The sequence below is a fragment of the Kwoniella europaea genome, chromosome 1 (genome assembly GCF_036810445.1).
Source record: "Kwoniella europaea PYCC6329 chromosome 1, complete sequence".
Classification (NCBI taxonomy): Eukaryota; Fungi; Basidiomycota; class Tremellomycetes; order Tremellales; family Cryptococcaceae; genus Kwoniella; species Kwoniella europaea.
In genome coordinates this window covers 4,545,797-4,569,129 of record NC_089487.1, presented here as the reverse complement: position 1 = coordinate 4,569,129, position 23,333 = coordinate 4,545,797, and the positions used below count along the sequence as shown (strand labels likewise).

Genomic DNA, 23,333 nt, shown 5'->3' with positions numbered 1-23,333 from the left:
TATTCATCTACTGCCCAGAAAATATTGCGTACAGAGAGACTGTGCGTCCTAACGGTATCTCAGCCTGCATGACAGCCGCAGCACAAGGCGCATTCGCATGTCCAGCAGATCAGACCCGCAATACAGGTACCCGATCCAACGTTGCATTGTTCCTCGTACGATAGCTGGGCCCATCTAGCCTGAAAGTCCGGGGGGAGAAGTGGGATATCTTCTATGGTGAGAGATCTAGGAGATGAGTATTGAATAGAGGTTACGTTATTTGATTCTGCACTAGCTGTGTAATTGAATTGCCGACCTTGTGAACCAGAGGAAGTGGTGCTGTCGGCATTTCTTGAGCTCATATTGTGGCTTGTTATGTTTGGGTGAATTTGCAAAAAAGCTTAGGCTCTAAGGGGCTATAATTGAGATACTGTAATTGTGAACAGGAGATTAAGTCAACGAACTGAAGAGTGCTAATCCACTCTACCTTTATAACGTTCCGCCAACTGCTGTATATAGTCCATTTCTTCCAAATACCGCTTCTGATCGTTCTGACATCCTTTGAGGAACTACAGCCATACATTGTAGCTACAAGTGGCATGACTGCGAATTACGGCAGAGCCGTCTGAAAGTCGCCTCCTTTAGAAGGACATCAAGGGATCGCATCCTTCGTTATGCGCTCGATGAGTCATCTCGATGCAGTGGGGTTTGATCACTATCTTAGACGTCAAAAAGGTTGCATGGCTCCCTGGTGACTAGAGAACGTAAGAATATCTTGTGCCTGTGTGTTGCGGATCATACTGTTGCTTCATCCATGGCGCACCTGACGTAGCAATATGATAAGCAAATATGTATGTACTGCCGTGTGACGCTAAAGACCTCTTTTTCTCCGGCATCCAACTCAACCTCACAAAAATTCCCTCTCATATCATCGATGCACCTGTAGAGGGATTATATCCATCTCGCAGCGAATGTACTAATCAGTCCGGAGGATACAGGCGACTGCTGCTGAACCAGTTTGACAAGCGGAAGCTGCCCAGCTGGCCGCAGCTTCACCTGCCTCGTCGGTGCCACCAGTGGCAGAGGTATCTCGGGCCTGGGTCATTTGTGCACCACTTAATATTGTGTGTTGCCATCGTTGGTAGAAGTGGCAGTTTGATTCGAGAGTGAATAAGTTTGATCCGATTGAGACATTTTGTGTATGGGAGTGTTTGGTTTGTAATGTGGGATCCGATTTGGGTGGGATGATATCTTATTGTGAGAGCTGAATGGTATGCTGATCAAGAGACGTTGAACAATGCACTACCCAGTTTTATAGCCATCCAGAGGCGGCTGAGCTGCGAAGTGTATGTTACTGTCGGACTTCGTGTGAAACATGGGGAGGTGTCACTTCTGTCGGTGCAACGAATAATTGGCAATGTTCTACCAATTTCTGCCGAGACTGACCGACCCCAAACAGTCATTCGAGCGATTCCGCTCCATAATACATCCTTTGTATAAAACATATCCTCAGCTGCAAACAACCGACGTTTCAAGACTTCTGCCTTTAACGGAAAGGGTCTACAGTAGTAAAGCTGGAAAGCAGCGCTGCTGCCATACTTACGGATGTCTTATCTTTGGGAACTCGAGAGATCCTTTGACGTCAGCGCCGATGATAACACGGTGGTACGGTCATATCGGACCAAAGCCCAAAACTGGACAAGGGATATATCCCCTCCACCCTGCGTTTCATCATGTTAAACTGATAGTAGTTTGAAGGGCTTTCCCTCCCATAGAGGATCTTTGCATTTTATGCAGTCATTCGTCTTGATCAGCGTCATGCTCCTTATGCGATCTCAACCGGGCCGTTTGAATGGAGTGAGCATATCGTGACCTTAAGGACAATCGGGTTTGAATTAGACTCAACGGCAGGTCACTCACTGAGTTTGCAGCTAGGTTATCCTGCAGAGGTGGTATGCTGGATGACGATGGGGGCGTTTGAGAACTCCAGTAGGATCCATGCCTTTTTTGTACAAGTCTTGTACGCCTTACTCGCAGAGCATTGGAGCAAAACACAGCATATGAATTTGTTCTAAGTCACCCAGCTCAAATGACGTGATGGATCAAGCATTGTACTTTTGATCGAAGCAAAGACGAAACGTGCTTTATCATCGTAGATACCGATCATACCCGCATCATATCTTACATGAATGGACCATGAACCCTTGCCCCTTGAAACTCCTTTGTGAACAAAACAGGCATTGTCGAGAACGCTTGCAAGCTGAAATGATGATGATGCCCCTGCGGAAATTTCTAGCAGTATACCGGTCAAAGAGCAAGACACGGTGAAGCGCCACGCAGGGTGTACAATACTTTCTTGGCTAGGTACATCATCAATCCTACGGAAAGGTAAGCCGCAGAATATGAATCAAATTAGCTATCGCTGTCTTTTCATGACATCACGAAGCAGCGGTCCACTGTATATACAGTATTCCCTCGTCAAGGTATTTGTTGCTGACAAGTAGTGTGTCCTTGATGCCGTTGGGGATCTTGTAGGAGACTGCACATGCCAAATACAACGACCGTGTTCTGGCAGTCCTCGACAATAGCAGTGCCACCGAAACCTCATTATCAATCCAAGTCGTTGCAATCAAAGACATTTGAAACAAATACTGGGCTATCGACATTGAACTTGTTGTATGCATATTCCTACCGTAAAATACAGAGGCTCCAAAAGCAAGTACCGCTCAGTCAAGTCTTGATAAATCCCAAAGTACAGCACGACAGTGCACGACCATCTGATCTGACTTACGTCCGGTAGAGCCCTACTAATCACAGACTCCTCCAAAGACACATCCGGAAACACCGGCGGCAGCGCCTGTGATGACCACACAGGTAGCGACCTTACATTTATCTTCCCAAGAACAGTTATCCCAGCAGCCGCTGCTATGGCCTTGCGACTCAGTGCCAGTCGTACCGGCCGTTGCGCCACCACCTTGAGTGTAAGATGGTGCGGCTTGAGAAGAGTATGCTGTGGCACCACTCAAGGTAGAGGCGTTATCGGCAGTAGTGTTGTTGTCGCTCATTGTATGTTGTTGAAGCTGTACTATGACTCTGATGAAGAGAACATCAGCTAGCTGAGACTAGACAAGTTTTGGTGATTGTCAAGTCAGGCCCACGAAAGTAGTGAAACTGCAAATTGGTGACTGACTTACTAGTTTGATGAAAGCTTGTTAATCGAATGAATAATCAGATGATGACTGACAGAGTCTGGTAGTTATGAACAGGACGAATTGATCTGATATAAGCCTTTATATACCTTTTCTTGCCAGAGTCAGGCCTAGAGACGAGATACCGGGCCTCGGGTCAGTTTGGCAAGATGCACATCCGTAGGACCTACATGATGTAAGGGTAAACACAAACTCCGATTGATGTATAAAGGTAGAAAATGTCATGGATCGAAGGATGTATGATCAACCTTTGTTGGCATATACATCTACCAGCAAAGGCTGCAAGATGATAAAGAGGCATTGCCGAAAACTCTCCTTTCCATTAATACGCCTTCTCATGAAAACTTCTAGTCTCCTGTGTGATGACCAGAATGAATAGAGGGGAGAAGCAGAGGTTATGTAATTTTTATTTCCATGTGGTGTTCATCCTTTCACGATTGCAGAGAGTTTTGTGAATATATCGAATCGTACGTCAATGCATGGTTGTATAAGCCTCGCTGGTCATAATTCGAGCTACGAGGATGACGTGAATGTAGGATAGCTAGTCACAGTACAGACAGCACCCTACTATCCCTCCTATAGTCAAAGCAGCCACCGAGCAGCCACAAGAGCCCGCTACGATTAGCTGCCCATTCCTAACCACGCAATCTGAGCTATGATCCATACAAGCTGTCAGTGCACCTCGTGAGCTACCTTGGGCTGTTTGGGAGTTACGAGATCCACCGGGTGCAGCAGTACTCGAACCATTTCCTTCTGGTCGAGTGGTGCTATTGTTGTTTTCAGTGCTGGTGCCTTGATTCGAAGTGGCGACTTGGGAAGTTGCAGAGAATGAAGGTCGATCGTGAGATGTGTACTGCGAACTGTTCATGTCAGAAAGAGGGATACCGTTAGTCTGATAACTCATTCTGAATATGCTTTACAACGATAAATGTGTGTCTGTTGGATAGGTGATATGTATATATGAAGTGATTCCATGCTCGTAAATGTGTAACTCTGGATTATAGATCGATTTATATGAGTCTCTGCTTGGCCATTGTGGAGTCTTCTGTCATTCACTGAGTGACGATCCATTGACTTTGGAAAATCAAAATGGAAGACAAAGAACATAACATCCAAGTTGACATCTATGCTGTGCGATAGCACAAAGGATCAATCGATGGAGGTCCTCATATCGATTTGTGCCATGAAGGAATGTAAGTAGGACGATCAGCAAAGTCCTTCGACAAATCATATACCCAATATTTCCATCACGACGGCTTCCAGCTTGTACTGACTGTAACAGAAAGGTAGGATTGTCTGGTAAATACCAATACATATAGACCTGCATGTAGTTTGAAAGCTCCGTCGACCCTTCTTATAAAAGTAAATATTTAGAAGGGAGGGCATCCATTACAGCAAGAAGAGATTGCCGCCACTGTACCAATCGCCAAACCCGCCCCACAAACGCACGTAACGCTATAACACATACATTTCGCAATCTCGCCTGAATGGGTTTCGCAGCAGGATTGACCAGTTGTTCGGACCGTGAAGCTGGGTAGGTCGATATGAGATTGACCGGCACCTACATCCACGACAGTAGTCGCCTCAGAGAGGGTACGTTCCAGAGTAGGTGAGCTCCGAGGTGGATCGGTCGAATTGGATTGACCAGTCGTATTTTGACTTTGAGTATTATGGGTGGCATGAGATTGTTCGCCACTCGCTGTAGACGTTGTGGATAGTTGTTGTGAATCTTGGCGGGCATATTGAGGTGGATTCGTGGAAGTATATGGTTCGCTTATGATTTCCACTAGAGGGATATCCGCATTCGAATGACTCATCTTGTGTGGAAGATATCTGCAAACTTTATGATCCAGATCAGTCCGATATTGATAGTGACAAACTCAGTAAGATAAGAGAGCAGAGGGTCACTCAGCAAATATCTCATGATCCATCGACTCATACTGTCTGACACCGGTTTTAAAAGCGGATGAAAGGAGGAGATCATTATTTCAAACTCCCAGAGGAGCGAGACGATTGTCCTTTTGGGGAATTTCCTTGAAAGGATACACTTTGTCTTCACAAGACAAGAAGTTACACATGGCATAATGAGCTCGCAAGTGATTTGCCACTCTGACCCCTTCGATCACGCTCACAAATCCATCCAGCTCAACCCGACGATTGGATTATACTTATCATTTCGGCCCTAGATAAGTCTGCAGTCATGAGGGTTTGTCATTGCACTTTCATAATGATGCATACCTCTGGACTGCTCGTTAAGCTACTGCTTCATAGAAGACAGCACTTGCTCACGAAAAACCAAACAGTCTGTACTTGAAACACAGTATCAAGGGGGACATGAGCTAAGAACAACAGTCACACCTGCAGCTATATCCGCAGTGACAACGCAGCCACCCATTGATATGAGTATGATGGATTTATTCTTAGAGCAGGAGTCCTTAGTATCCTTCATACATGTCGTGTCTTCTTGTCTCGACCCCGCTGTAGACAGATTGATATGCGATTGACCTGCACCTTGAGGTGCGTAGGAAGCTTGTTCATGAGATGAGTATTGGCTTGTGGTAGTTCTCGTGAAAGAGGTGGGAGGTCGATAGAAGAATCACTCAGGTTGTTCGTTTATCCATTACTCTTTACGATCTGTGTGCACCACACTGCTGATCAACTTGGTACCTATACTGCTCATGAAAAATACTTGGGGGAACTTACTGATGTCTTTGATTCGGCTCGGAGTTGACGAAATGTATGATGATGTTGCAGAGAAATCATGAAAGTGCATATCCTGTTATATACCCCCAAGCTAATTTGAGAGTACCAACTGCATCGAAAGGCTACCATAACGGATCAAGCGATACCGAGGTTTCAGGTTGCTGTGGGGATTCGATAACAGGATCGAACAAAAGCCAATAGGAGTATCGCTGTCTAACACTTGGGCCAACATTGGTGGCCGGAACGGGCACTTCTCGAAAGCAGTCTTCTCATTGCGTCATGGGTTTGCTTTGGCACATACACGTAGGCTATCCACTGTACGACGGTATATCGTCTCAAGCTGATTTGATCGCCATTGTTAGACCCGTCGAAGAAGACTAAAAACAGGTTTGGAGTTTCAGGTAGTCATGATTTTTGTTGAAAGGATCCCACAGCAGCGGTGAAGGATATCACTCGGTGGCACCATGGACGCAGCCCTAGGGGTGGATGCAATGCTCGACCAAGGGAGTCTTCTCTTGTTGTTCGCGTTCGGTATAGCTGGCGCATATCTACTCAATGTTCCCACCGTAGATGCTGGATCCACAATGGTGAATACGGCCGACCTTGTTGCCACCATTACGTCATACCGGTTACGACCCAAGCCGAGATGTCCGAGCTCGGTCGACAACACAGCATCAACAACATCAACAACGAACGTGCATAGACAGACGATGACCTATATAAATCCTACTCAAATCGCTGTTCAAGTCATATCCTCCCAGCCTAGCCCATAGCATCAGCACCAACTTACTCCCAAACAGTATCAGTATGGTATCACTCAACTTGTTCCGTCGACGACAGGTCAAATCGTCTGTTCTAGATGTTCCCCTCGAGAAGTATGATCAGAGTACGGGATTGCCGGCAAGTATCAAAATAGGTGATGAAGATTACAAGCCATTCGTCAGCTTACAAGAGAGTGAGCTATACCATCGTACTGAGGCTCGAGGAGTGCTCCACTCACCTAATGGTCATTAACAGCAAGAGACCACTTGACCTTCTTATCTGCCTTATCATCACTCCGTGACTCTTTACCTTCCTCCGATGATACTGCATTCTCCTCTTTATGTCAAGAATCGGCAAAGGCGTATGCACACTGGGCTCAACATACTCTCATGTCGCGACCCTTTACTGCGAGCGACTTGCCCAGTCTGGGAATATTGATGGCATGGCATTCGCACTTGCTCAATCCGACGATATACGAACAAGAGATTGCTGGGGAGTATACAGCTTTGGAAGGGGCTGATTTCCCATTGGGTGAGATTGTGAGTCCGATAACGACATAAGAACGGCTGATACAGTGAGTCAAGCTGATCCTTGACATCGTAGGCTACAGCTGTTCGCGAGAATACCTTACCCCCTTTCCGTCCCATCACTTCGGATGAGGAATCAACGCTGAAGAAGACAATTTGGACCTATGAGGAGATAGGAATGGCTATTGGTAGACAGGCAAAGTTTGTAGCTCATATGAAGAGGATCGGATGGTTAGATGAGAGGTATTGGCACAAGGGGTTGAACGATTTGCAATTCTCGATTGTACTTTATCGTAAGTCCGCTCGCTCCTAAGCGATGTTATCAATTCAACAAGATTTTTTCGATCCATCTTCGCTCTGAATGTGATTTCGACCTGTCACACAGTTTGCTGACTGACCCTCGGGCGTTTGCAGACGCATGGCTGGACCTGATGCAATCGACCGAATGCAAATACTTCCTCGTACCTCGCTTAGACATCGACCTAGCATGGCATACCCATCAACTCCATCATGGTCGGTATAAAGCCGATACAATCGAGGTATTGGGCAAGCTGTTAAATCATAATGATGCAGCTGGAGATGAGAAGACAAGCAATGGTATGGAAGTGACTAGGAAGTTGTGGAAGAAAAGATTTGGCTGGGAATATCAATAAGAATGTTACACCGGTTTGTCAGATTTTGTAATTCGAGTGATCAGATGTTGTACATCAGCTAAGAGTGAACTGGGAATGATTGTTGTAAATTTCGAAGCATCTGTAAATTATGGCTCAAGAGCGGTTCCATGTATAAATCCCAAGTTTGTCACCAAACGTTTCATGCAAAGGGCATTAGAGCGGCACTTGCATGTCAAGTCGTACTCGATCCATTCTTCTCCTTCTTCTGCTTCCTCTGCTTCCATGCTGCTAAACTCTGTTAACCTTCTCACCTGTGGCTACCTACGTAGGAGAAGATCGTGTTCCCGTGCCTAGATATAACGATATAAACCAAATCGTACCAAACTGCTAAAGAGGTGAGAATGAATTTGATGTTCCTGTTGCTGTACGTTCTCACAACTCTAAACTCAATCGACATGACGTGCATTCCCAGACTACTTTTGCCCATATGAAACCGCCTGTCTCTCCATCAGCGTGTCAGCAAAGCGACCAATCCCACATGATGACATATCATCAACCTCACGACCGTCTACGCCCTTGGTGGGATATTTGAGCATAGTCTCAGTCTATATCGCAATTTCGCTCGGGCGTTTCGACAACGCAATTCAAATCTAAAATTGAATAGGACCGATCGACGATACTATATCAAAGTAAAGATTCCTGACTGGAAGATATGGAAGACCTTTGGAGCTCGTGAAGATGACTAGTGATGTCCCAATAACAAAATCATCTTATCCTTGTTCAACATATCGAAGTAAAGCCCCAAGAGAGAAAGCCTAGGAAACATGGCTTCAAGCGGTCCTAATTCCTCCCAAACTGGGGATTCAACACTGTCGGGAAGGGATACCCCATCTTCTGGGGAGAGGCGCAGTAGAAGAGCGTCGATCAGATCAGCGATAGGCGCTATACAGAAGTTCAAACAGAGCTGGATTAGTATAATGGTATTAAAAGGCGGCATCAGTCTAGGTCAGGTGAGTGCTTGCATGGTCTTGCTTTCTCTTCCTAATCTATCTAAATCAAGGGGAAAGACGATGTGCACTCGAACGGATCAGTATACGAATGACTGACAATACTGTACCTATAGGTGATAGCCTTGATCACACTTCTGATTCTCGCTTCGACACTTTCTTCCCCCCTGTATCCTGATCAGAGACAATCTACTCCTTCCGAAGCGTGTCCTCGACCTCAGTATTTTCAGGCATGGATGGGTGTGCAGATAGGAAGGCTGGTGGTTTGCTGGTTGAACAGCGTTTGGATATGTGTACGTCGTAGAAGAGCAGAAGATCGTGGAGGAGATGTGGAAGACAGCCAGAGACAGAATATTGAAGAACGAAGAATGTAAGTCGTCCTGTCAATCCCTCTGCGTCTCATACGGCGAATGGAAGAAAGTTTCCTTTGAATGAAGCTACTTGGAGGACTCAAGTGACTGATCGAGAAATCGATAGACCCTCTCAAACAGGATCGGCGCACCACACCCTTCAAAGACACATCACCCCTTCTTCTTCTACAAGCACCATCTTCCAAACTCCACTTTCTCACCACCCTCACCGGGATGAGAGCCCGGAGACCATATACATTTCGACGTACACTTCTACTCCGAGTTTATTCAACCCTTCTCCTCCCGAAGAGAACACACGAAGCAAAGTTAGTCGGACGACGCAACCTCCTGACGATTCTAACACTTCACCACGCATGGACGTACATATAATTGATAGGACGAATACCCATAATATCGACGACGAGAATCGAATTGATCATGGAGACAATAATAATATCAGAGCAGCTAGATCCTTAGTTAACAGTCCTGAGACGATAAATGAAGGATTTGATCAGGCAGATAGCTTGGGAAAATATATGGATAGTATAGCTCCTAAGTAAGCCAATTCACTTCTGCTCGTCATGTTTCTTAAACTGATTGATGTATCTGAATTCAGACTATCGAGCTTCCTAGGCCTACTCTCATTCGTCTTGTTCATACTCGGTAACATCCTACTCTTCAAACCTCTCCCTTCGGACGACATGTCATGTTACAATGCCTCACCCATGTTATGGTGGGGAGTGATGACGGTGACAGGTGTAGGGTGGGTCTTGTTAGCTCAGATGATCTTGGTCATCGTAGTAGTGGGTATCGGAGGTACAGTACTGATGGTATGTCGCTTCATCCTCACATCATTACACCGTCAAAGAGGTGATTGATTCCTGAGCTTTTTTCTATAAATGTATAGGCAATTTTACGAAATTTCGGTATTACCCTCCCATCTTCGTCATCCCAATCGCCCTCCAATCGCAACCCCCAACCTGAACCACTCACACTGATTGAACTCAATACGTTGCAATACGTCTGTTATCTCCCTACTTCCACCATCGACATACAGAAAGAATCTTTACCTCATCCGCCAATATATCTAAAAGAAGATCAAATTACCTGTGCGATCTGTCAAGAGAACTTCGTACCTCCCCAACAAGGTAGAGAGGCATTAGCTGAGTGGTTGAGGGTGTTGGGTTGTGGTCATGTATACCATGTAAGTTCAATCTCACCCGAAACCACCCTTGTAAACGTGATGGCTGATAATCATTTGGGACAAAAGGCGAAATGCATAGATGAATGGTTGTTGAGAGGAGCTGCTAGCTGTCCGTTCTGTAATAGGTCGGTGAGAGATATGATCTCACCTAGTGATGGCAATCACGCAAGTGGAGTAGAGTCGAGGACGAGGAGACCAAGTGTTCTAGGGAGATGGATGGGGAAAGAAAGTTGATGGGATTGATTATTGTCATTTTCGATCGGGTAGTTTGAAAAATCATTTGATGACATGTTGTAAAATACGAGAGATACAAATTAACATACGGGGAAGTAATTATCCATCAGAACCAGAAACTACTAATAGCCCAAATTTTCTTGACACCCACATTGATGATGGCTTACACTCTCATCTTCCATCTGAACGTAACGCCAGCAGTAGCGATGGAGAATCCAGTCCACCGACCACAAGCAGCCCTCTGGCTGTTTGGCAAAACAAAAACTACAGCACCCGGGATTCCCAAGTGGTCCCCCACCTTGGTACTAACCGAGCGACACCTGACTTAATTGCGCAGAGCTAACGGGATGCGATGTTTCACAGGTTCTATGGCCGTAGATGGAAGAAAAGCGGTATGCGTACTGTTCATATCCTGTCCCACATTTATCAAACGAGAAGGAGCGAGCAGAAAAATGGACAATTCCAGTGCAATTCCACTGAAATACAATCATCGCATATGTTATTTACGTTGTTGAATCCATCGGTGATTAGCTTATTAGCAGAGATGTGTTATCTGCATCTGTGATATCAGTTGTTGGTGGTGAGTCACCATCTCTTGATCGAATCATTTGCTTTCCTTTTTAGCGCCAGCGGGAAAACGCCCCACTCCTCAACGGTACCATTCAACTTGCGGGTCGGGTCTCATGCACTGTCGTCATCCTATATCCCTGCTATCAGGACCTGCTTATGTACAGTGCATTACAGGTATACGTGATTCTGTTAATCGCTCGCTCTTCTGTTCTTCCCACCATAAATTCATTTTCAGCGTAGTTAGTTCTCCATCGGATCTTTGCGAATTCATCTCCACGCACCAAACATTCCGCCGGAATGCAGATGAGTGATCAATGTTTGGTTCGAAACAATTCTCAGGTATTTGTAATCCACCTACTGTCAATGGCGTCAGCATCAGCATGCAACGACACAGTATATATCCATCTCCTTGGATGTACGCAAGTTCTCGAAGGATCTTCAGTAGCATACCAAACTGTATATACACATACACACATCGCCGAGACTCATGTCCTCGAACAATCAAAAGCAATTCCAACATCATTCACTCAAATCGATACTTTACATCACCTTAACTTTTATAGTCTTATTACTAGGAATTGGATTTTCCAATCGAGACAAAGTGATATCTACAAACATCATTCACAGGATCAAGACCTCTTCGTCTAAAGCTCTCCAGTCGGTCCAAACATTTCAAGTGAATCTCATAAGAGGATCAGCGATAAATACAATGGTTAATCAGTCGTCTACTAAAGCAGATGTGTATTTCCTTTCTCATGGGGTGAGTGTGAAATGAGACATAAATTCCTGCTGAAGCTTCGCAGCTGATCCTTTGATATGGTGTGTAGGGACCACCTACGGTCGAACAGACTTATTCTGACCCATTCAAAGCGTGGCAGACATTCGGTAAGATCATCAACTCGAATCCACCTAAAGGGATAGTAGCGGTATCTGCCCATTGGGAGAATGACAAAGGATTAGGAGGCTCGGAAGGTGTGATAGGTGAGTTCTGCCTCCTCTTTCATAAATCGTATCATCGTGAAATTTCGTTTCAGCTAGGCAATAAACTTACGAACCAGGCTGACTTACATTGATTGTACTTCTGATCAGTCAATTCAAACCCATCTAATCCATTGATATACGATTTCTACAATTTCCCTAAAAGGCTATACGAGCTGAAATTCCGATCCACATTCACACCCGAATTGGAATCAACTGTTCTGGATGCATTGAAGGAAAGTGGGATTTTGTTCTCTAGAGAAGACAGGGGGTTCGATCATGGTGTATGGAGTGAGTGGTCCATATCATTCAAGATATCGTTGTTCACTTTCTATTGGATATGGCATTGATCTTTGTGTGTTGTTATAGTCCCATTCAAAGCTGCTTTTGGTGAATCAACCCAAATCCCAATCATCCAAGTATCCCTACCTTCCTCTTCAGATCCAAGAGCATCAGTCAAATTGGGTAGGGCCTTGTCTAAAGTCCGGGATGAGGGGTATACGGTAGTAGCTACTGGTCAATCGGTGCATAATCTACGTGATTTATGTGAGTGTTCGATCCAACCCAACCCACTTGCTAACATTTACACACCATCTGACTTGATCTTTCCCTTAGTCACTGGCCAAAGAATGCCATATACCAAACCTTTCCTTAACCTTCTCAATCATTCCCTCTCATCTCCCGATCCAATCTCCTCCACAATCGATATACTGAAAACACCGCTGTACAAGAAATCTCATCCTACCGACGAACATTTCTATCCACTGTTCGTAGCTCTAGGAGCACTAGACAAGGAAGAGTATAGGAATAGGAAGGAATTGATAAGTGGAGTGTGGGATGCTCAGGGTTTACCGGCGGAAGATGAAGGGTTGGGATGGAGTATGTATAGATGGAGTACGAGTACGAGTCTGGAGTAGTCATTGCATGCATCCTCAATAATAAGTATATCACTGAATGTCCATGGATCAATGGTTTCATCTGAATCTATAAAGAAGGGTACACTGTACATACAGTAATTCAAGAACCTCTTGGTCGTATGATACTGTACATACCACTAACTTAGTCTTACATGTGATTTCACCCCACCGCTGTTGTCCAGGAATCTAGGAACGATCGTCAGGGTATTTTGGACAATCATCATAAGAAGGGATTTATGATCATTCGCTGAGTAAGCCTTGAGAGAAAACGTCTGAGATTTATATAATTCTTGATAAGCCATGGTAAAAAAACAAACAACCAAAAAATAGAATATCAAGATTCGGTCTATTTGGCCTTCTTTTGCCTTCCGAGTCTGTACTCGTATCCCGCAATACTGACACACAGGTATGAGACCAAGGTGATAAGTAGCTCATGAGGGATCGGAGAGGGGGTTATAAATACGAGCACGAGCGGTGAAAGAAAATGATCTCGATAAGTTATATGTACAGTAAGCTATATACATCGTAGTTCTGACTTGATACTACTCCTAACGACCAAGATTGACAACTCATCCATTTTGGTCAACTTGGCTTCAAGGTTATCTTTTTCATCTCAATCACTACATTGATCAAATCTAATCTAAGATTCACGTAAGATACTCCTTGCAGTTCCATTTCGACAGAGATGGACGAATCCAATATCAAGGGAGATGTATACTTTATATCCCACGGTGTGAGTCAACTTCCCATCACCCAAACTTCTGCTCGTCATGATTTCCAAACTTACTCGATACTGATCTTTAAACCATTCGATAAACTCGAAGGGTCCGGTGACAGGTGACCAGAAGCAGTCTGAGCCATACAAAGCTTGGCAATCCGTCGGTCGAATTATCCAAGCTAATCCCCCCAAGGGTATAGTGATCGTTTCGGCTCATTGGGAAAATCATACAGATGATGGGGTACTAGGTCAGTCCATCATTGCCAACATATATATAGAATTACAAACATACGCAGTATACATAAACAAGCTGATATATGTGTGCAATATCACTTAATGATTGTTTTAGTCAATTCCAACCGGACTAATCCTGTGATATACGATTTTTACAATTTCCCAAAACATTTCTATTCACTGAAGTTCCAATCGCATTTTGATCGAGAACTTGAGGACAGTGTACTTCGTGCGTTGAACGATGAAGGTATCCGTGTAGGAAGGCAAGATAGAGGATTAGATCATGGGATATGGAGTGAGTTATGGTCATGCCGATTCTCTTCTGGCTGTTTGAGGTCTTCAAGCTTGAAGCATTTAAGGTATACAGTATACAATATAAATACTAATGTTTTGTTTGGGTTAATTCCTTATCATAGTCGCTTTCAGAGCGATGTTTGGTGAATCCACTAACATCCCCATCATCCAGGTTTCCTTACCTTCCACTGAGAATCCTCTGGACAGCGTAAAGCTGGGTAAGGCACTAGGCAAATTGAGAGGTCGAGGGTACACGATCGTGGGCAGTGGTCAGGGGATACATAATGTTAGAGATCTAAGTGAGTTCTAGTGCTAGTGTTTAACGATCCTTTCTTACACTTATGTTATCATGATATAAGTTCACTAATGTTCATGCTGTATCAGTCCAAGGTAGACCAATGCCTTATTCAAGACCTTTCCTGTCTTTGCTCCAACGATCTATCAGCTCTTCCGACCCCATATCATCCACTTTAAACCTCATCCAACAACCATTGTACCGCCTCGCTCATCCATCGGATGAACATTTCTTTCCCCTCTTTGTCTCGTTGGGTGCGGTCGATCCGGAGGATAAGAGGGATGATGTCTATATGGGGGTGGTAGATCTCAAAGGGAACAATGTGGAGGATCAAGGATTGGGATGGTGTCTGTGGAGATGGAAGAGCTGAGGAAAATGACCCAAACATTGGTATTCCACGACCTCGTATTCAGGCATGCATGTCTATGGTCACTTCTACTGTGTGAATGCTATGTATAGAGTCCATTCATCGCGTTTGGCAAAGGCGGACCCGAATGCAAAGCTATATCTGACTTCACTTAATCACCTCAATCCCTCAGGATCATACTCATATTCTCTATACTCAGCTTTCCAACTCTTCTCTTCAGCCCATTTCCTCATCCCATCTTCGTCCTTCGGTATACCCTCTTCTCTCGCTACTTTATCTGCTTGAGCAGCTTTGATAACCGATAGCGCGACTTCAAAGTTGACTTTTGGAGCATCGCCAAAATCAGGTAATAGTGATTCGTCGGGATCATTCTTGAGTATCGCCGGGGCGAGCTCGGCTAATCTCTTGGATCCTGCTATGATCATCGAGTCGGTCATTTTGGAAGAGCGGGAGAGAATGGCTCCGAGTCCTAGTCCGGGGTAAACGAGGGCCTGCAAAGGAAACAGCATCAACCATTGGAGAAGACATTATATCTCCCGGGAATCGCTGGAAAGGAGAAGAATTGCATTTGGCTCACATTGTTGCACTCCGCCACGATGTACTTCCTCTTCTTCCCTGGTACATCTACAGGATCGAATGGCGACCCAGTAGCCATCAGAGCTTTACCGTCAGTCCATTGATTAAGATCTTTGGGGCTATATGATATGAATGCATATTAGCTGAGTTGCGTCGTGTATAAGTTCAATCAGATTCGACACTTACTCTGCTTCACATTTCTTAGTCGGATTGCTAAGTGGGAAAATGATAGGTCTATCGACATGCTTGCTCATCTCTTTCACCTATATCGTCTACATCTTCAGCTCATTTACCCTCAATAAGTATGATCTGAAAGCTGAACATACCACTTCCTCCGTGAAAGCTCCAGCTTGAGTTGAAGTGCCAATCAACACTGTCGGTTTTACTTTCTTGACCACTTCTAACAATCCATTCTCTCTCTCGCCCGAACCCCACTCCTCCTCTGTACGGATAAAATCATCTTCGATCTCGTCCCGTATCTTATCTTTCCCCAGTGACTTCTTGATCAAGCCATGCTTGTCCATCAACCAGAACTGACCTGAAGCTTTCTTGGAATTTGACTTCTGATCATCTGAAGATTCTAGTACGATGGCATCTCGGAGCTGTCTTGCAATACCTAATCCTGCTGAGCCTGAACCATAGATGATGATACGCTGATCGGAAAGCTACCGGATTTGATCAGCTCATCGTTCTTCGTTTGAAATATAGCCAGACTCACCTTGGTCTTGGTCACAGCAATAGCAGCTTGTAATGCTGCCAGCTAAGGTCCTCATGTCAGTGTCTGCACAGGGAATGTACGAGAAGTCCATCGATTCATACTCACAGTGACCGCCCCTGTACCTTGTATATCATCATTGAACTGCTCTCAGTCAGCTTATCTTTCAAGTTTCCGTTTCCCTCAAACCAACTTACCACAGAATGCTGGTCTCTACGATTGGTAGGATATCAGCTTCCTTCCAGATGTGCAACCATTCATGACTCACCTGTATCTCGCTAGCAATCTCTGAGCATTGGTCACTCCCTTCAAAGTTTATCAGCTTTACCGTACTCCCCATGACCGGAAAAAGGGATCAATGAAGCTGACTCACGAAATCTTCGAAATGGAGTAAACATCTCGGTTGATGCTTCTTCACCAGCCCGACAAAGCTATCTACAAACTCATCGTATTTTTCGCCTCTCAATCTTTTCTCCCTATACCCCTATCAATCATGCAGATCATTTATTAGCTGCGCATACAAGTAACAATTTGGTTCTGTCTTACAATATATAAATCATCCTTGAGTAAATCTTCATTATTCGTGCCTACATCCAAAGTGACCGCTAAAGCTTTTGCTGGACTGTGCAAGCATATGGAAGTAGATCAGCTAAGCTAGCCTAAGTAATTTCTGGGGACATAGTAGCTTACTCTACTCCAGCTGCAAGGGTGTATATCACAGCTTTGGCCGACGATATACCTATCCCTCCTGAGCCCTACAAGCGAGCTGATCAATCAGTAAAATCCAATCATAAAGAAAGGACGGGTACATACTTGGTCGCCTATCCCCAGTATCGCTTCACCATCGGAAACCACAATCTACCAAGTGAACATCGATTTATTATTTACTCCTCGCTTTGTCAAAGAAAATGAAGATGAGAATGAGTGAGAGTGGGGGACACTGACCAAATCTAAATCTCTACCTTCACAAGCATCCAGAAAATCTTCTTCCATCTTCTCAAATTCCGGTGGACTCAAATAAAGTCCTTCGCTCCTTCTAAACAAGTGAGAATAGTCTGAGATCGCATCTGCCTCTGTGGGCGTGTAGACTATGGGGAACATCTCGATTAGATATTTCGATAGGAGAGCATAGTATAATGTCCAGTTTTGAGCTATACATTAACAGAACACATAAGTCATTATTATGTTAGCTCATAAGACTTGCTTGCGATTATGTATGCGAATGGCAAAAGGGAGGAGGTAAGTTCAAGCTTACATTTCATAGATGCCAGGAATGAGTTTTTGAGGATGTTAGTTTCTCTAGATTTATATTGCATGTATGCTCTTTCGACTTGTTCATCCAACGTATCAACTCTAAAGAAACAAGATATTAGTATCATCATGAGTATACCTTCATCACCTCCATCCCTTCTGTACCGCGAAACGGGTACTGAAAGTAGGAAGAAGAAGATTTAACCCTAACCCAGACTCACGCAAAAGGTAATCTCCCTCTCAATCCCAATCGATCCCTCTCCTCCCTCGTGAATGCACTCCCCTTATTGAACCTTGGATTGTTCAGTATCGCCGGACCCCTGAGAGATACTTTGAGTTTACCTTGTTCTGTCGTACTAGAAGACATGTTAGGGAATGAGGATGGTGAGAGATCGGAAGTGGACGAGGTGAATGGTCGGATTTGAAGAGAGGTAGGTCTACAAACTTGGCGGAGACGTGTAAGGGAATGCCGGGGTGGATGGAACGAAGGCATCTGCATCTGACTGGCTCGTCGATATTAGATTGATTGAGAGGTTGGATATGTACAGATGTAAAAGGTCTGAAAGGTTGAGAATGGACTCGTATTCAATCTACTTTTGTGAAAGTAGATGCTACAGTACGGTGACATCATATCAACCACCGTACAGGCACTAATCTAGGGTAACAAGACTGCCGTATTGTATTCTCAAAATCACTTGCTTGTATCCTTCCCAAGCAACATCATGAACAACGAACGAATGTTCAAACGTGAAGCAACATGCATAACAATCTTGCTATTTTTTCAGTTGGATGTGCGTAAAACAGTCAACAGCAGGTACAATTTTTCCACTCCTATCTATGCCATCCGAATGCCTTTATACTTTTGACCTTGCATTGAAAACCGAGCGACAGGGCGGGCCTCACTAATATCTATCACCTCTACCAGGTCTGGAGACAATCGACAAGATACTATCTTTAGCTTGTAACACTGAAGTTTCGTCTGCATTCGCAACAACAACCATCACCAATAGTCAGCATCCATCTGTCCCCTTTGACATCTTTCAATCGTAAGGTCCGTTCACTTACCACCTGTGATAGTAATCAAATCATCATCCTTTGAAACCTGGACATCGGCACCAGTTTCAACTCTGATCCTTGAGATGGTCGATCCCCTATTGTCATATCATTAGTATTTGATCCCTACTCAAACAGCGCATCAAGACCGATAACTCACTTTGATCCGATGATTCTAGGGAATGCAGATCTAGGTAAACCAGTCAAGAGACCGACTGTACCACGTTACCAATCAACAAATCAGCATTGATCCTTCTTTGGGTAAAATCCACACATGCAATGATGAAGTGAACTCACCATGAGTAGCAGCCTTAGCCTTTTCCAAAGCGCCCTCCAAGACTTCCACGGCTCTATCAAGATCCTGCTCCTCCTTAGCCCTGACCGACCAATCTTGTTCACCCTCAGGGTAATTCTGAAAATTCTCAACCAGTTCGAAATCACCTTCGACATCTACCGGTTCATCCTCGTCTCCACCAGACAAGTCGATCCTGGCTGTCTTAGCGGCTAAGCCATTGCCGTTGGTGTTGGAGGTAGAGGTCTTGGAAGGAGTTGCAGGTTTAGGAGGAGCAGTAGGGATAGTGATAAACGCTCCGACATTCCTAATTTGCCTAATCAAGTTTTGTTGATCGGCGATAGCATGGTAGTACTTGGTAGGAATTGAAATTGTCCTAGAAGGGTAATCATTAGATGGGGTAGATCGACCTTGTCTAGAGTCGGTTCGTGCAGGTCGTTCGTTGGAAACCTAGTGGTGATGCACCGATTTTGTCAGCGATGATGCCTGGAGGCTTGCCGAGGACAAACTTACTTGTAAGAGCTCAGCGGCTTTGGCTACGACTTCCTTGGTACCGATAACCTTGACAATATCACCCTCGGGAGCATCACCAAGCTCAGATGCATTTTCGATCTCGCCAACGGACGCATATTGTCTTGATCCGGGGAAGTGGACGCTGCAATTGGCAAAAGGTTCAGTTTCCAACTATCAATGGTATATGTGCAGATCATAAACTCACGTGGCACCGGTCTTCCTTTGCAGATCTTGCAAAGCCGAACCACCTCTACCGATCTTCGAAGCATGTTGCGATTGGGGAACGACAACACCAATGATGATGGTTTCCTTGAGTACTGAAACTTGCTTCTCCAATTCAGCTTTGATTTTCTTGACGATCTTGCTATCACCTCGGAATCGGACCACGTCAGGGTTGGCATCACCGGATTTGGGGCTGGGTGTGCGTAGTCATATCAGTTGGCGAACTCCTGGCTGATGCGAGTGGAAAGTAGATGTTCACTTACAAGGTGACAAGACCGGATTGCTTGAATCCCTCGGCAGGTCCACCAGCAGCTGCGATGGTCTCTCGGAGTCGTTGACCACCTTGGCCAATGAGAGTCCGGTGCTGAAGGGATCATACAATGTCAGCATTCCGTCATCCAATGAAACCTAAGCACATCATCGAAATATTGTTCTTCGAATCTTCTCTTTCGGTTCTTTATACCTTCTCCATATAGGAGTATGCCTTTCCCCCAAGGCTGTCCCTTCCTCCTATATCCTACTCATAATAGTCACCCAGAAGACACACTCACATATTTACTATCGACCTTCAACTCATCCTCCACCTCATCCCCTAATTCCTCCACCAAACCCAAAATCGCCTTCTTCGCAACCTCGATAGCCTTCTTATCACCTTTGACCGTAACAGTCGTCTTGGTGGCATCTTTCTCATCGGGTGTTTTCTCAATATCAATCTGAGCATTGGACTCATCCTTGATTTTATTAATTGTGATTCCACCTTTACCTACCAGTTGAGCAATAGCTTTGGTAGGAATCTTGAATTGGATCTCTTGTCTTGATTCACTTTCGTACTCTGCTGCCTCCAGAAGTTCGGCTTTAGCAGCTGCGACTCCCTTCTTACCACCTCGAATGATGACTTCATCAGGTTTTTGATTTTCTTTAGAATCACGAGGGAAAGAAAGCTTAACACCGTATTTCTCTTCTAACCTTATAGCGTATTTACCACCTTGACCTATCAACGCAGGTTGGATAGAACGTTTGATATGCAATACCTCGGTAGTTTCATCTTCGAGTTTCTCAATTTGAAGATCAAGTCGTTTCTTCGCTTCTTCAACGGCTTCTTTTCGACCGACGATCTGAAAGCACACAAAAGGTAATTCAAATGGTCAGCTATGTCCATACCTTACTTAATCACCACGTCATATAAACATCCTTTATAATGCAAAGAGAGATTTACCCACCTTACAATGGACAACAGGTTTCTTACCACCTTTCTTCCCAGCAGCCCCAGCCGACTCATCATCATCGAAGTTGACTTTAACTCCCAATGTCTCTCTGAGCTTATTGATAGTCGCACCGGAAGTACCAACCAAATGAGGAACGTAAGTTTTCAAAACGTTGAATTCGATCGTAAAGCCATTAACGATATCATCGTTCTTGGCATCTTCTACAATCTGTTTGATCTGTCCTACAACTCTATCAACCTCGGTTGATGGTCCTCTAACAACCACTGAATCTTCATCTACACCCTTGTTTTGAGAAGGTTTACCATTGGTAGCTGAAGAGCCGACTTTGACGTTTACAAGTTGATCTTCACCTATCAAAGCGTTTAAGACTGTACCTCCTGATCCGATGATGAATCTATGCCACTTCTTTTCGATATTCAACGTCTCAGTCTTGATGTCCGCTGCGTCCTTGGCCAACTCTTCAATAGCCTTGGAAGCTCCAGCAAGGATTTCTTTCAACTTGGCATCTCTAGCTTTCTTTTCTGTTGGCAGACTATCCAAAGGACCGGTGTAAATCAGGGTCACTTCAGAAGATTCTTCTTGAGCAGGTGGGAAGACAGTCGTAACATTATGAGTTTGTTCAAATTGGTTAATCTTTGATCCTTTCTTACCAATCAACAAAGAGTGGATCAGATGATCAATATCGACCGTAGTGGTTCCAGCAGGTAAGATCGATTTGACCAATGAAGCTACTTCATCTTTCACTTTAGATACTTCCGATTTGTTCTCGCCGACAATCTCAATCACCACTGATCCGGTGTTGGCTACGGCCGAAGCGAACGGTGGGAAGATCTTGACTCCAGAGTGTGAATCGGCGATAGATCTCAATTTAGATGTTCTGATGAGGTATCGAAGTACCTTCTTGGCGTGAGCTAATGGGTCCGAAGTGTTTGGTCGATGAAGGGTAACTACATCTACCATCTCTACTGAGATGGCGTTGGCCTTGTCCATGACCAGTGTCAGAGCGGGAATGAGAGAAGGTTGAGGACCTCTGATCACACATTGATCCGAGGGATCATCGACAGGTGGTAATTCAACAATACAAGAAGTTTGATCTAAAATCTCATCCGCGGAAGAACCGACCAAGAACCTATGTTGTCTCTTTGGAATCGAAATCTTCAATTCTCTTAGTGAATCATTCAATTCTTCGTACCGTTTTAAGATTTCTTGAACGACCAATTTGACTTTTTCCTTTTCACCTTTAACCTTGATTGATAGATCTCTATCCTTGGGAATGACATCGGTATCGTCTGTTTCACCTTGAGATTGTTTTTCCAAAGCTTTCCATACGGCTGGTGGAGGTACGTGAATCTTGACCTCACCTTGACCCAACTCTTCTTCCAATTGCTTAGCTTTGACCCCCTTAGGTCCAGCGATGAATGGGTAGTAAGACGAAGGGATAGTCTTGATAGAAGTGGAAGTTTGAGAAGTCTTGTAAGAGATCAAAGATAAGATCTTGTTCTTGGCATCGTTACACGAGGCTGAAGGACCGGTAACAGAGATGGGGACAAGGGGTTCATCATCCTCTTCATCATCTTCATCGGCGTCTTGGTCTTTCTCATTAGATTCCTTAGGATCATAAGCAGGAAGATTCTCTCTTTTGGGGACATCGATTCTAGTCTGAGTGGATTCGGTAATCGATTTGAGTGTCGAACCTTTTGGACCGATGATCGTTCCCAAAGTAGTGATAGGGACCTCAACAGAGATGGTGACGGGTTTACTCAAACCTCTTTCAATCAATCTTCTAGCGATAATCAATTTCTTCTGATCCGGACCTCTGATTAAGAAAGTCTTGAGACCGGTTCGCATTTGAGTGGAAGATTCGACGATGACACCAGTTTGTTCTCTAACCTTTTGGATTGTCTCTTGAGCAGTTTTACCTTGAGTCAAGTCCGCAGCGGGGATTGAGAAACTATCACTGAATGGGTGAGACGCAGCAGTAGGTGTACCGGCTCGACCTAAACCACCTGAAGTGTTGGGTTTGACCTTTCCACCGGTAGCTTTGACGGCAGATGGTTTGGAAGCCCAAGCGGAGATGGCTGGTTTGGTGATGTTGGTAGCGGGAGCTGCAGAAGCACCGAGTGAAGGGAAAGCATCCTCAGATGAAGTATCGACCGAAGTGGAAGGACCATTATCATTGTTGTTGTTGAATTTCTTAGCAGCAGTGGGAGCAGGGGCAGTTGAACCACCGAGCGATGGGAACGGATCAGGGGCACCTTCGAGCCCGTGTCGCTGGGGAGGGGAAGTGTGAGATCAGCATATATCATGGCAGGCTTTCCAAAAACACGACAACTATTGTCTGATAGGTGATGGCCTTAGCTAAGCCATGCACTCACCTTTTGAAGTTCAGCAGCAGAGAAAGACATCGTGTGACAATGAGCTTATCTTTTGGTGTTAGAATGCGTTGTAACCGTTAACCTTTAGACCGAGAAAACAGGAGACCGTGGGCTGGGTGTATCCGTTTTCAAGACAGTATGATGATGT

General features: G+C 44.7%; 8 protein-coding genes and 1 non-coding gene across 9 annotated transcripts; 4 read left to right on the top strand and 5 right to left on the bottom strand.

Moving 5' to 3' along the window:
• Positions 1-2,786: 2,786 nt before the first annotated feature.
• On the bottom strand, positions 2,787-3,044 carry V865_001726 (uncharacterized protein; the record flags this gene model as incomplete). The annotated part of the gene is made up of 1 exon (XM_066225540.1): positions 2,787-3,044. The coding sequence occupies one exon, from the start codon at positions 3,042-3,044 to the stop codon at positions 2,787-2,789; it is 258 nt and encodes an 85-aa protein (XP_066081637.1).
• A 1,514-nt stretch (positions 3,045-4,558) lies between these two features.
• V865_001725 (uncharacterized protein) lies at positions 4,559-5,005 on the bottom strand (the record flags this gene model as incomplete). The annotated part of the gene is made up of 1 exon (XM_066225539.1): positions 4,559-5,005. The coding sequence occupies one exon, from the start codon at positions 5,003-5,005 to the stop codon at positions 4,559-4,561; it is 447 nt and encodes a 148-aa protein (XP_066081636.1).
• A 1,693-nt stretch (positions 5,006-6,698) lies between these two features.
• On the top strand, positions 6,699-7,833 carry V865_001724 (uncharacterized protein; the record flags this gene model as incomplete). Its single annotated transcript, XM_066225538.1, has 4 exons — positions 6,699-6,846; positions 6,909-7,192; positions 7,257-7,473; positions 7,595-7,833. 4 exons carry the CDS (start codon positions 6,699-6,701, stop codon positions 7,831-7,833), a joined length of 888 nt encoding a protein of 295 aa, XP_066081635.1.
• A 785-nt stretch (positions 7,834-8,618) lies between these two features.
• V865_001723 (uncharacterized protein) lies at positions 8,619-10,589 on the top strand (the record flags this gene model as incomplete). The annotated part of the gene is made up of 6 exons (XM_066225537.1): positions 8,619-8,804; positions 8,918-9,171; positions 9,279-9,707; positions 9,768-9,981; positions 10,059-10,355; positions 10,422-10,589. The coding sequence occupies 6 exons, from the start codon at positions 8,619-8,621 to the stop codon at positions 10,587-10,589; spliced, it is 1,548 nt and encodes a 515-aa protein (XP_066081634.1).
• A 262-nt stretch (positions 10,590-10,851) lies between these two features.
• V865_001722 lies at positions 10,852-10,966 on the bottom strand. Its single transcript, XR_010725569.1, has one exon. It is a non-coding gene; the product is annotated as a 5S ribosomal RNA (ribosomal RNA).
• Positions 10,967-11,868: 902 nt separating this feature from the next.
• On the top strand, positions 11,869-13,054 carry V865_001721 (uncharacterized protein; the record flags this gene model as incomplete). The annotated part of the gene is made up of 5 exons (XM_066225536.1): positions 11,869-11,919; positions 11,987-12,140; positions 12,249-12,428; positions 12,507-12,683; positions 12,753-13,054. 5 exons carry the CDS (start codon positions 11,869-11,871, stop codon positions 13,052-13,054), a joined length of 864 nt encoding a protein of 287 aa, XP_066081633.1.
• A 685-nt stretch (positions 13,055-13,739) lies between these two features.
• Positions 13,740-14,965, top strand: V865_001720 (uncharacterized protein; the record flags this gene model as incomplete). The annotated part of the gene is made up of 5 exons (XM_066225535.1): positions 13,740-13,787; positions 13,879-14,020; positions 14,122-14,301; positions 14,423-14,599; positions 14,685-14,965. 5 exons carry the CDS (start codon positions 13,740-13,742, stop codon positions 14,963-14,965), a joined length of 828 nt encoding a protein of 275 aa, XP_066081632.1.
• Positions 14,966-15,117: 152 nt separating this feature from the next.
• V865_001719 (uncharacterized protein) lies at positions 15,118-17,997 on the bottom strand (the record flags this gene model as incomplete). The annotated part of the gene is made up of 15 exons (XM_066225534.1): positions 15,118-15,453; positions 15,540-15,657; positions 15,725-15,801; positions 15,865-16,203; positions 16,257-16,298; positions 16,362-16,397; positions 16,451-16,466; positions 16,522-16,559; positions 16,627-16,737; positions 16,800-16,875; positions 16,944-17,008; positions 17,067-17,111; positions 17,199-17,404; positions 17,509-17,606; positions 17,726-17,997. The coding sequence occupies 15 exons, from the start codon at positions 17,995-17,997 to the stop codon at positions 15,118-15,120; spliced, it is 1,875 nt and encodes a 624-aa protein (XP_066081631.1).
• A 409-nt stretch (positions 17,998-18,406) lies between these two features.
• V865_001718 (uncharacterized protein) lies at positions 18,407-23,215 on the bottom strand (the record flags this gene model as incomplete). Its single annotated transcript, XM_066225533.1, has 10 exons — positions 18,407-18,483; positions 18,570-18,655; positions 18,718-18,772; positions 18,855-19,299; positions 19,363-19,504; positions 19,568-19,777; positions 19,848-19,948; positions 20,136-20,699; positions 20,805-23,081; positions 23,186-23,215. The coding sequence occupies 10 exons, from the start codon at positions 23,213-23,215 to the stop codon at positions 18,407-18,409; spliced, it is 3,987 nt and encodes a 1,328-aa protein (XP_066081630.1).
• Positions 23,216-23,333: the final 118 nt, after the last annotated feature.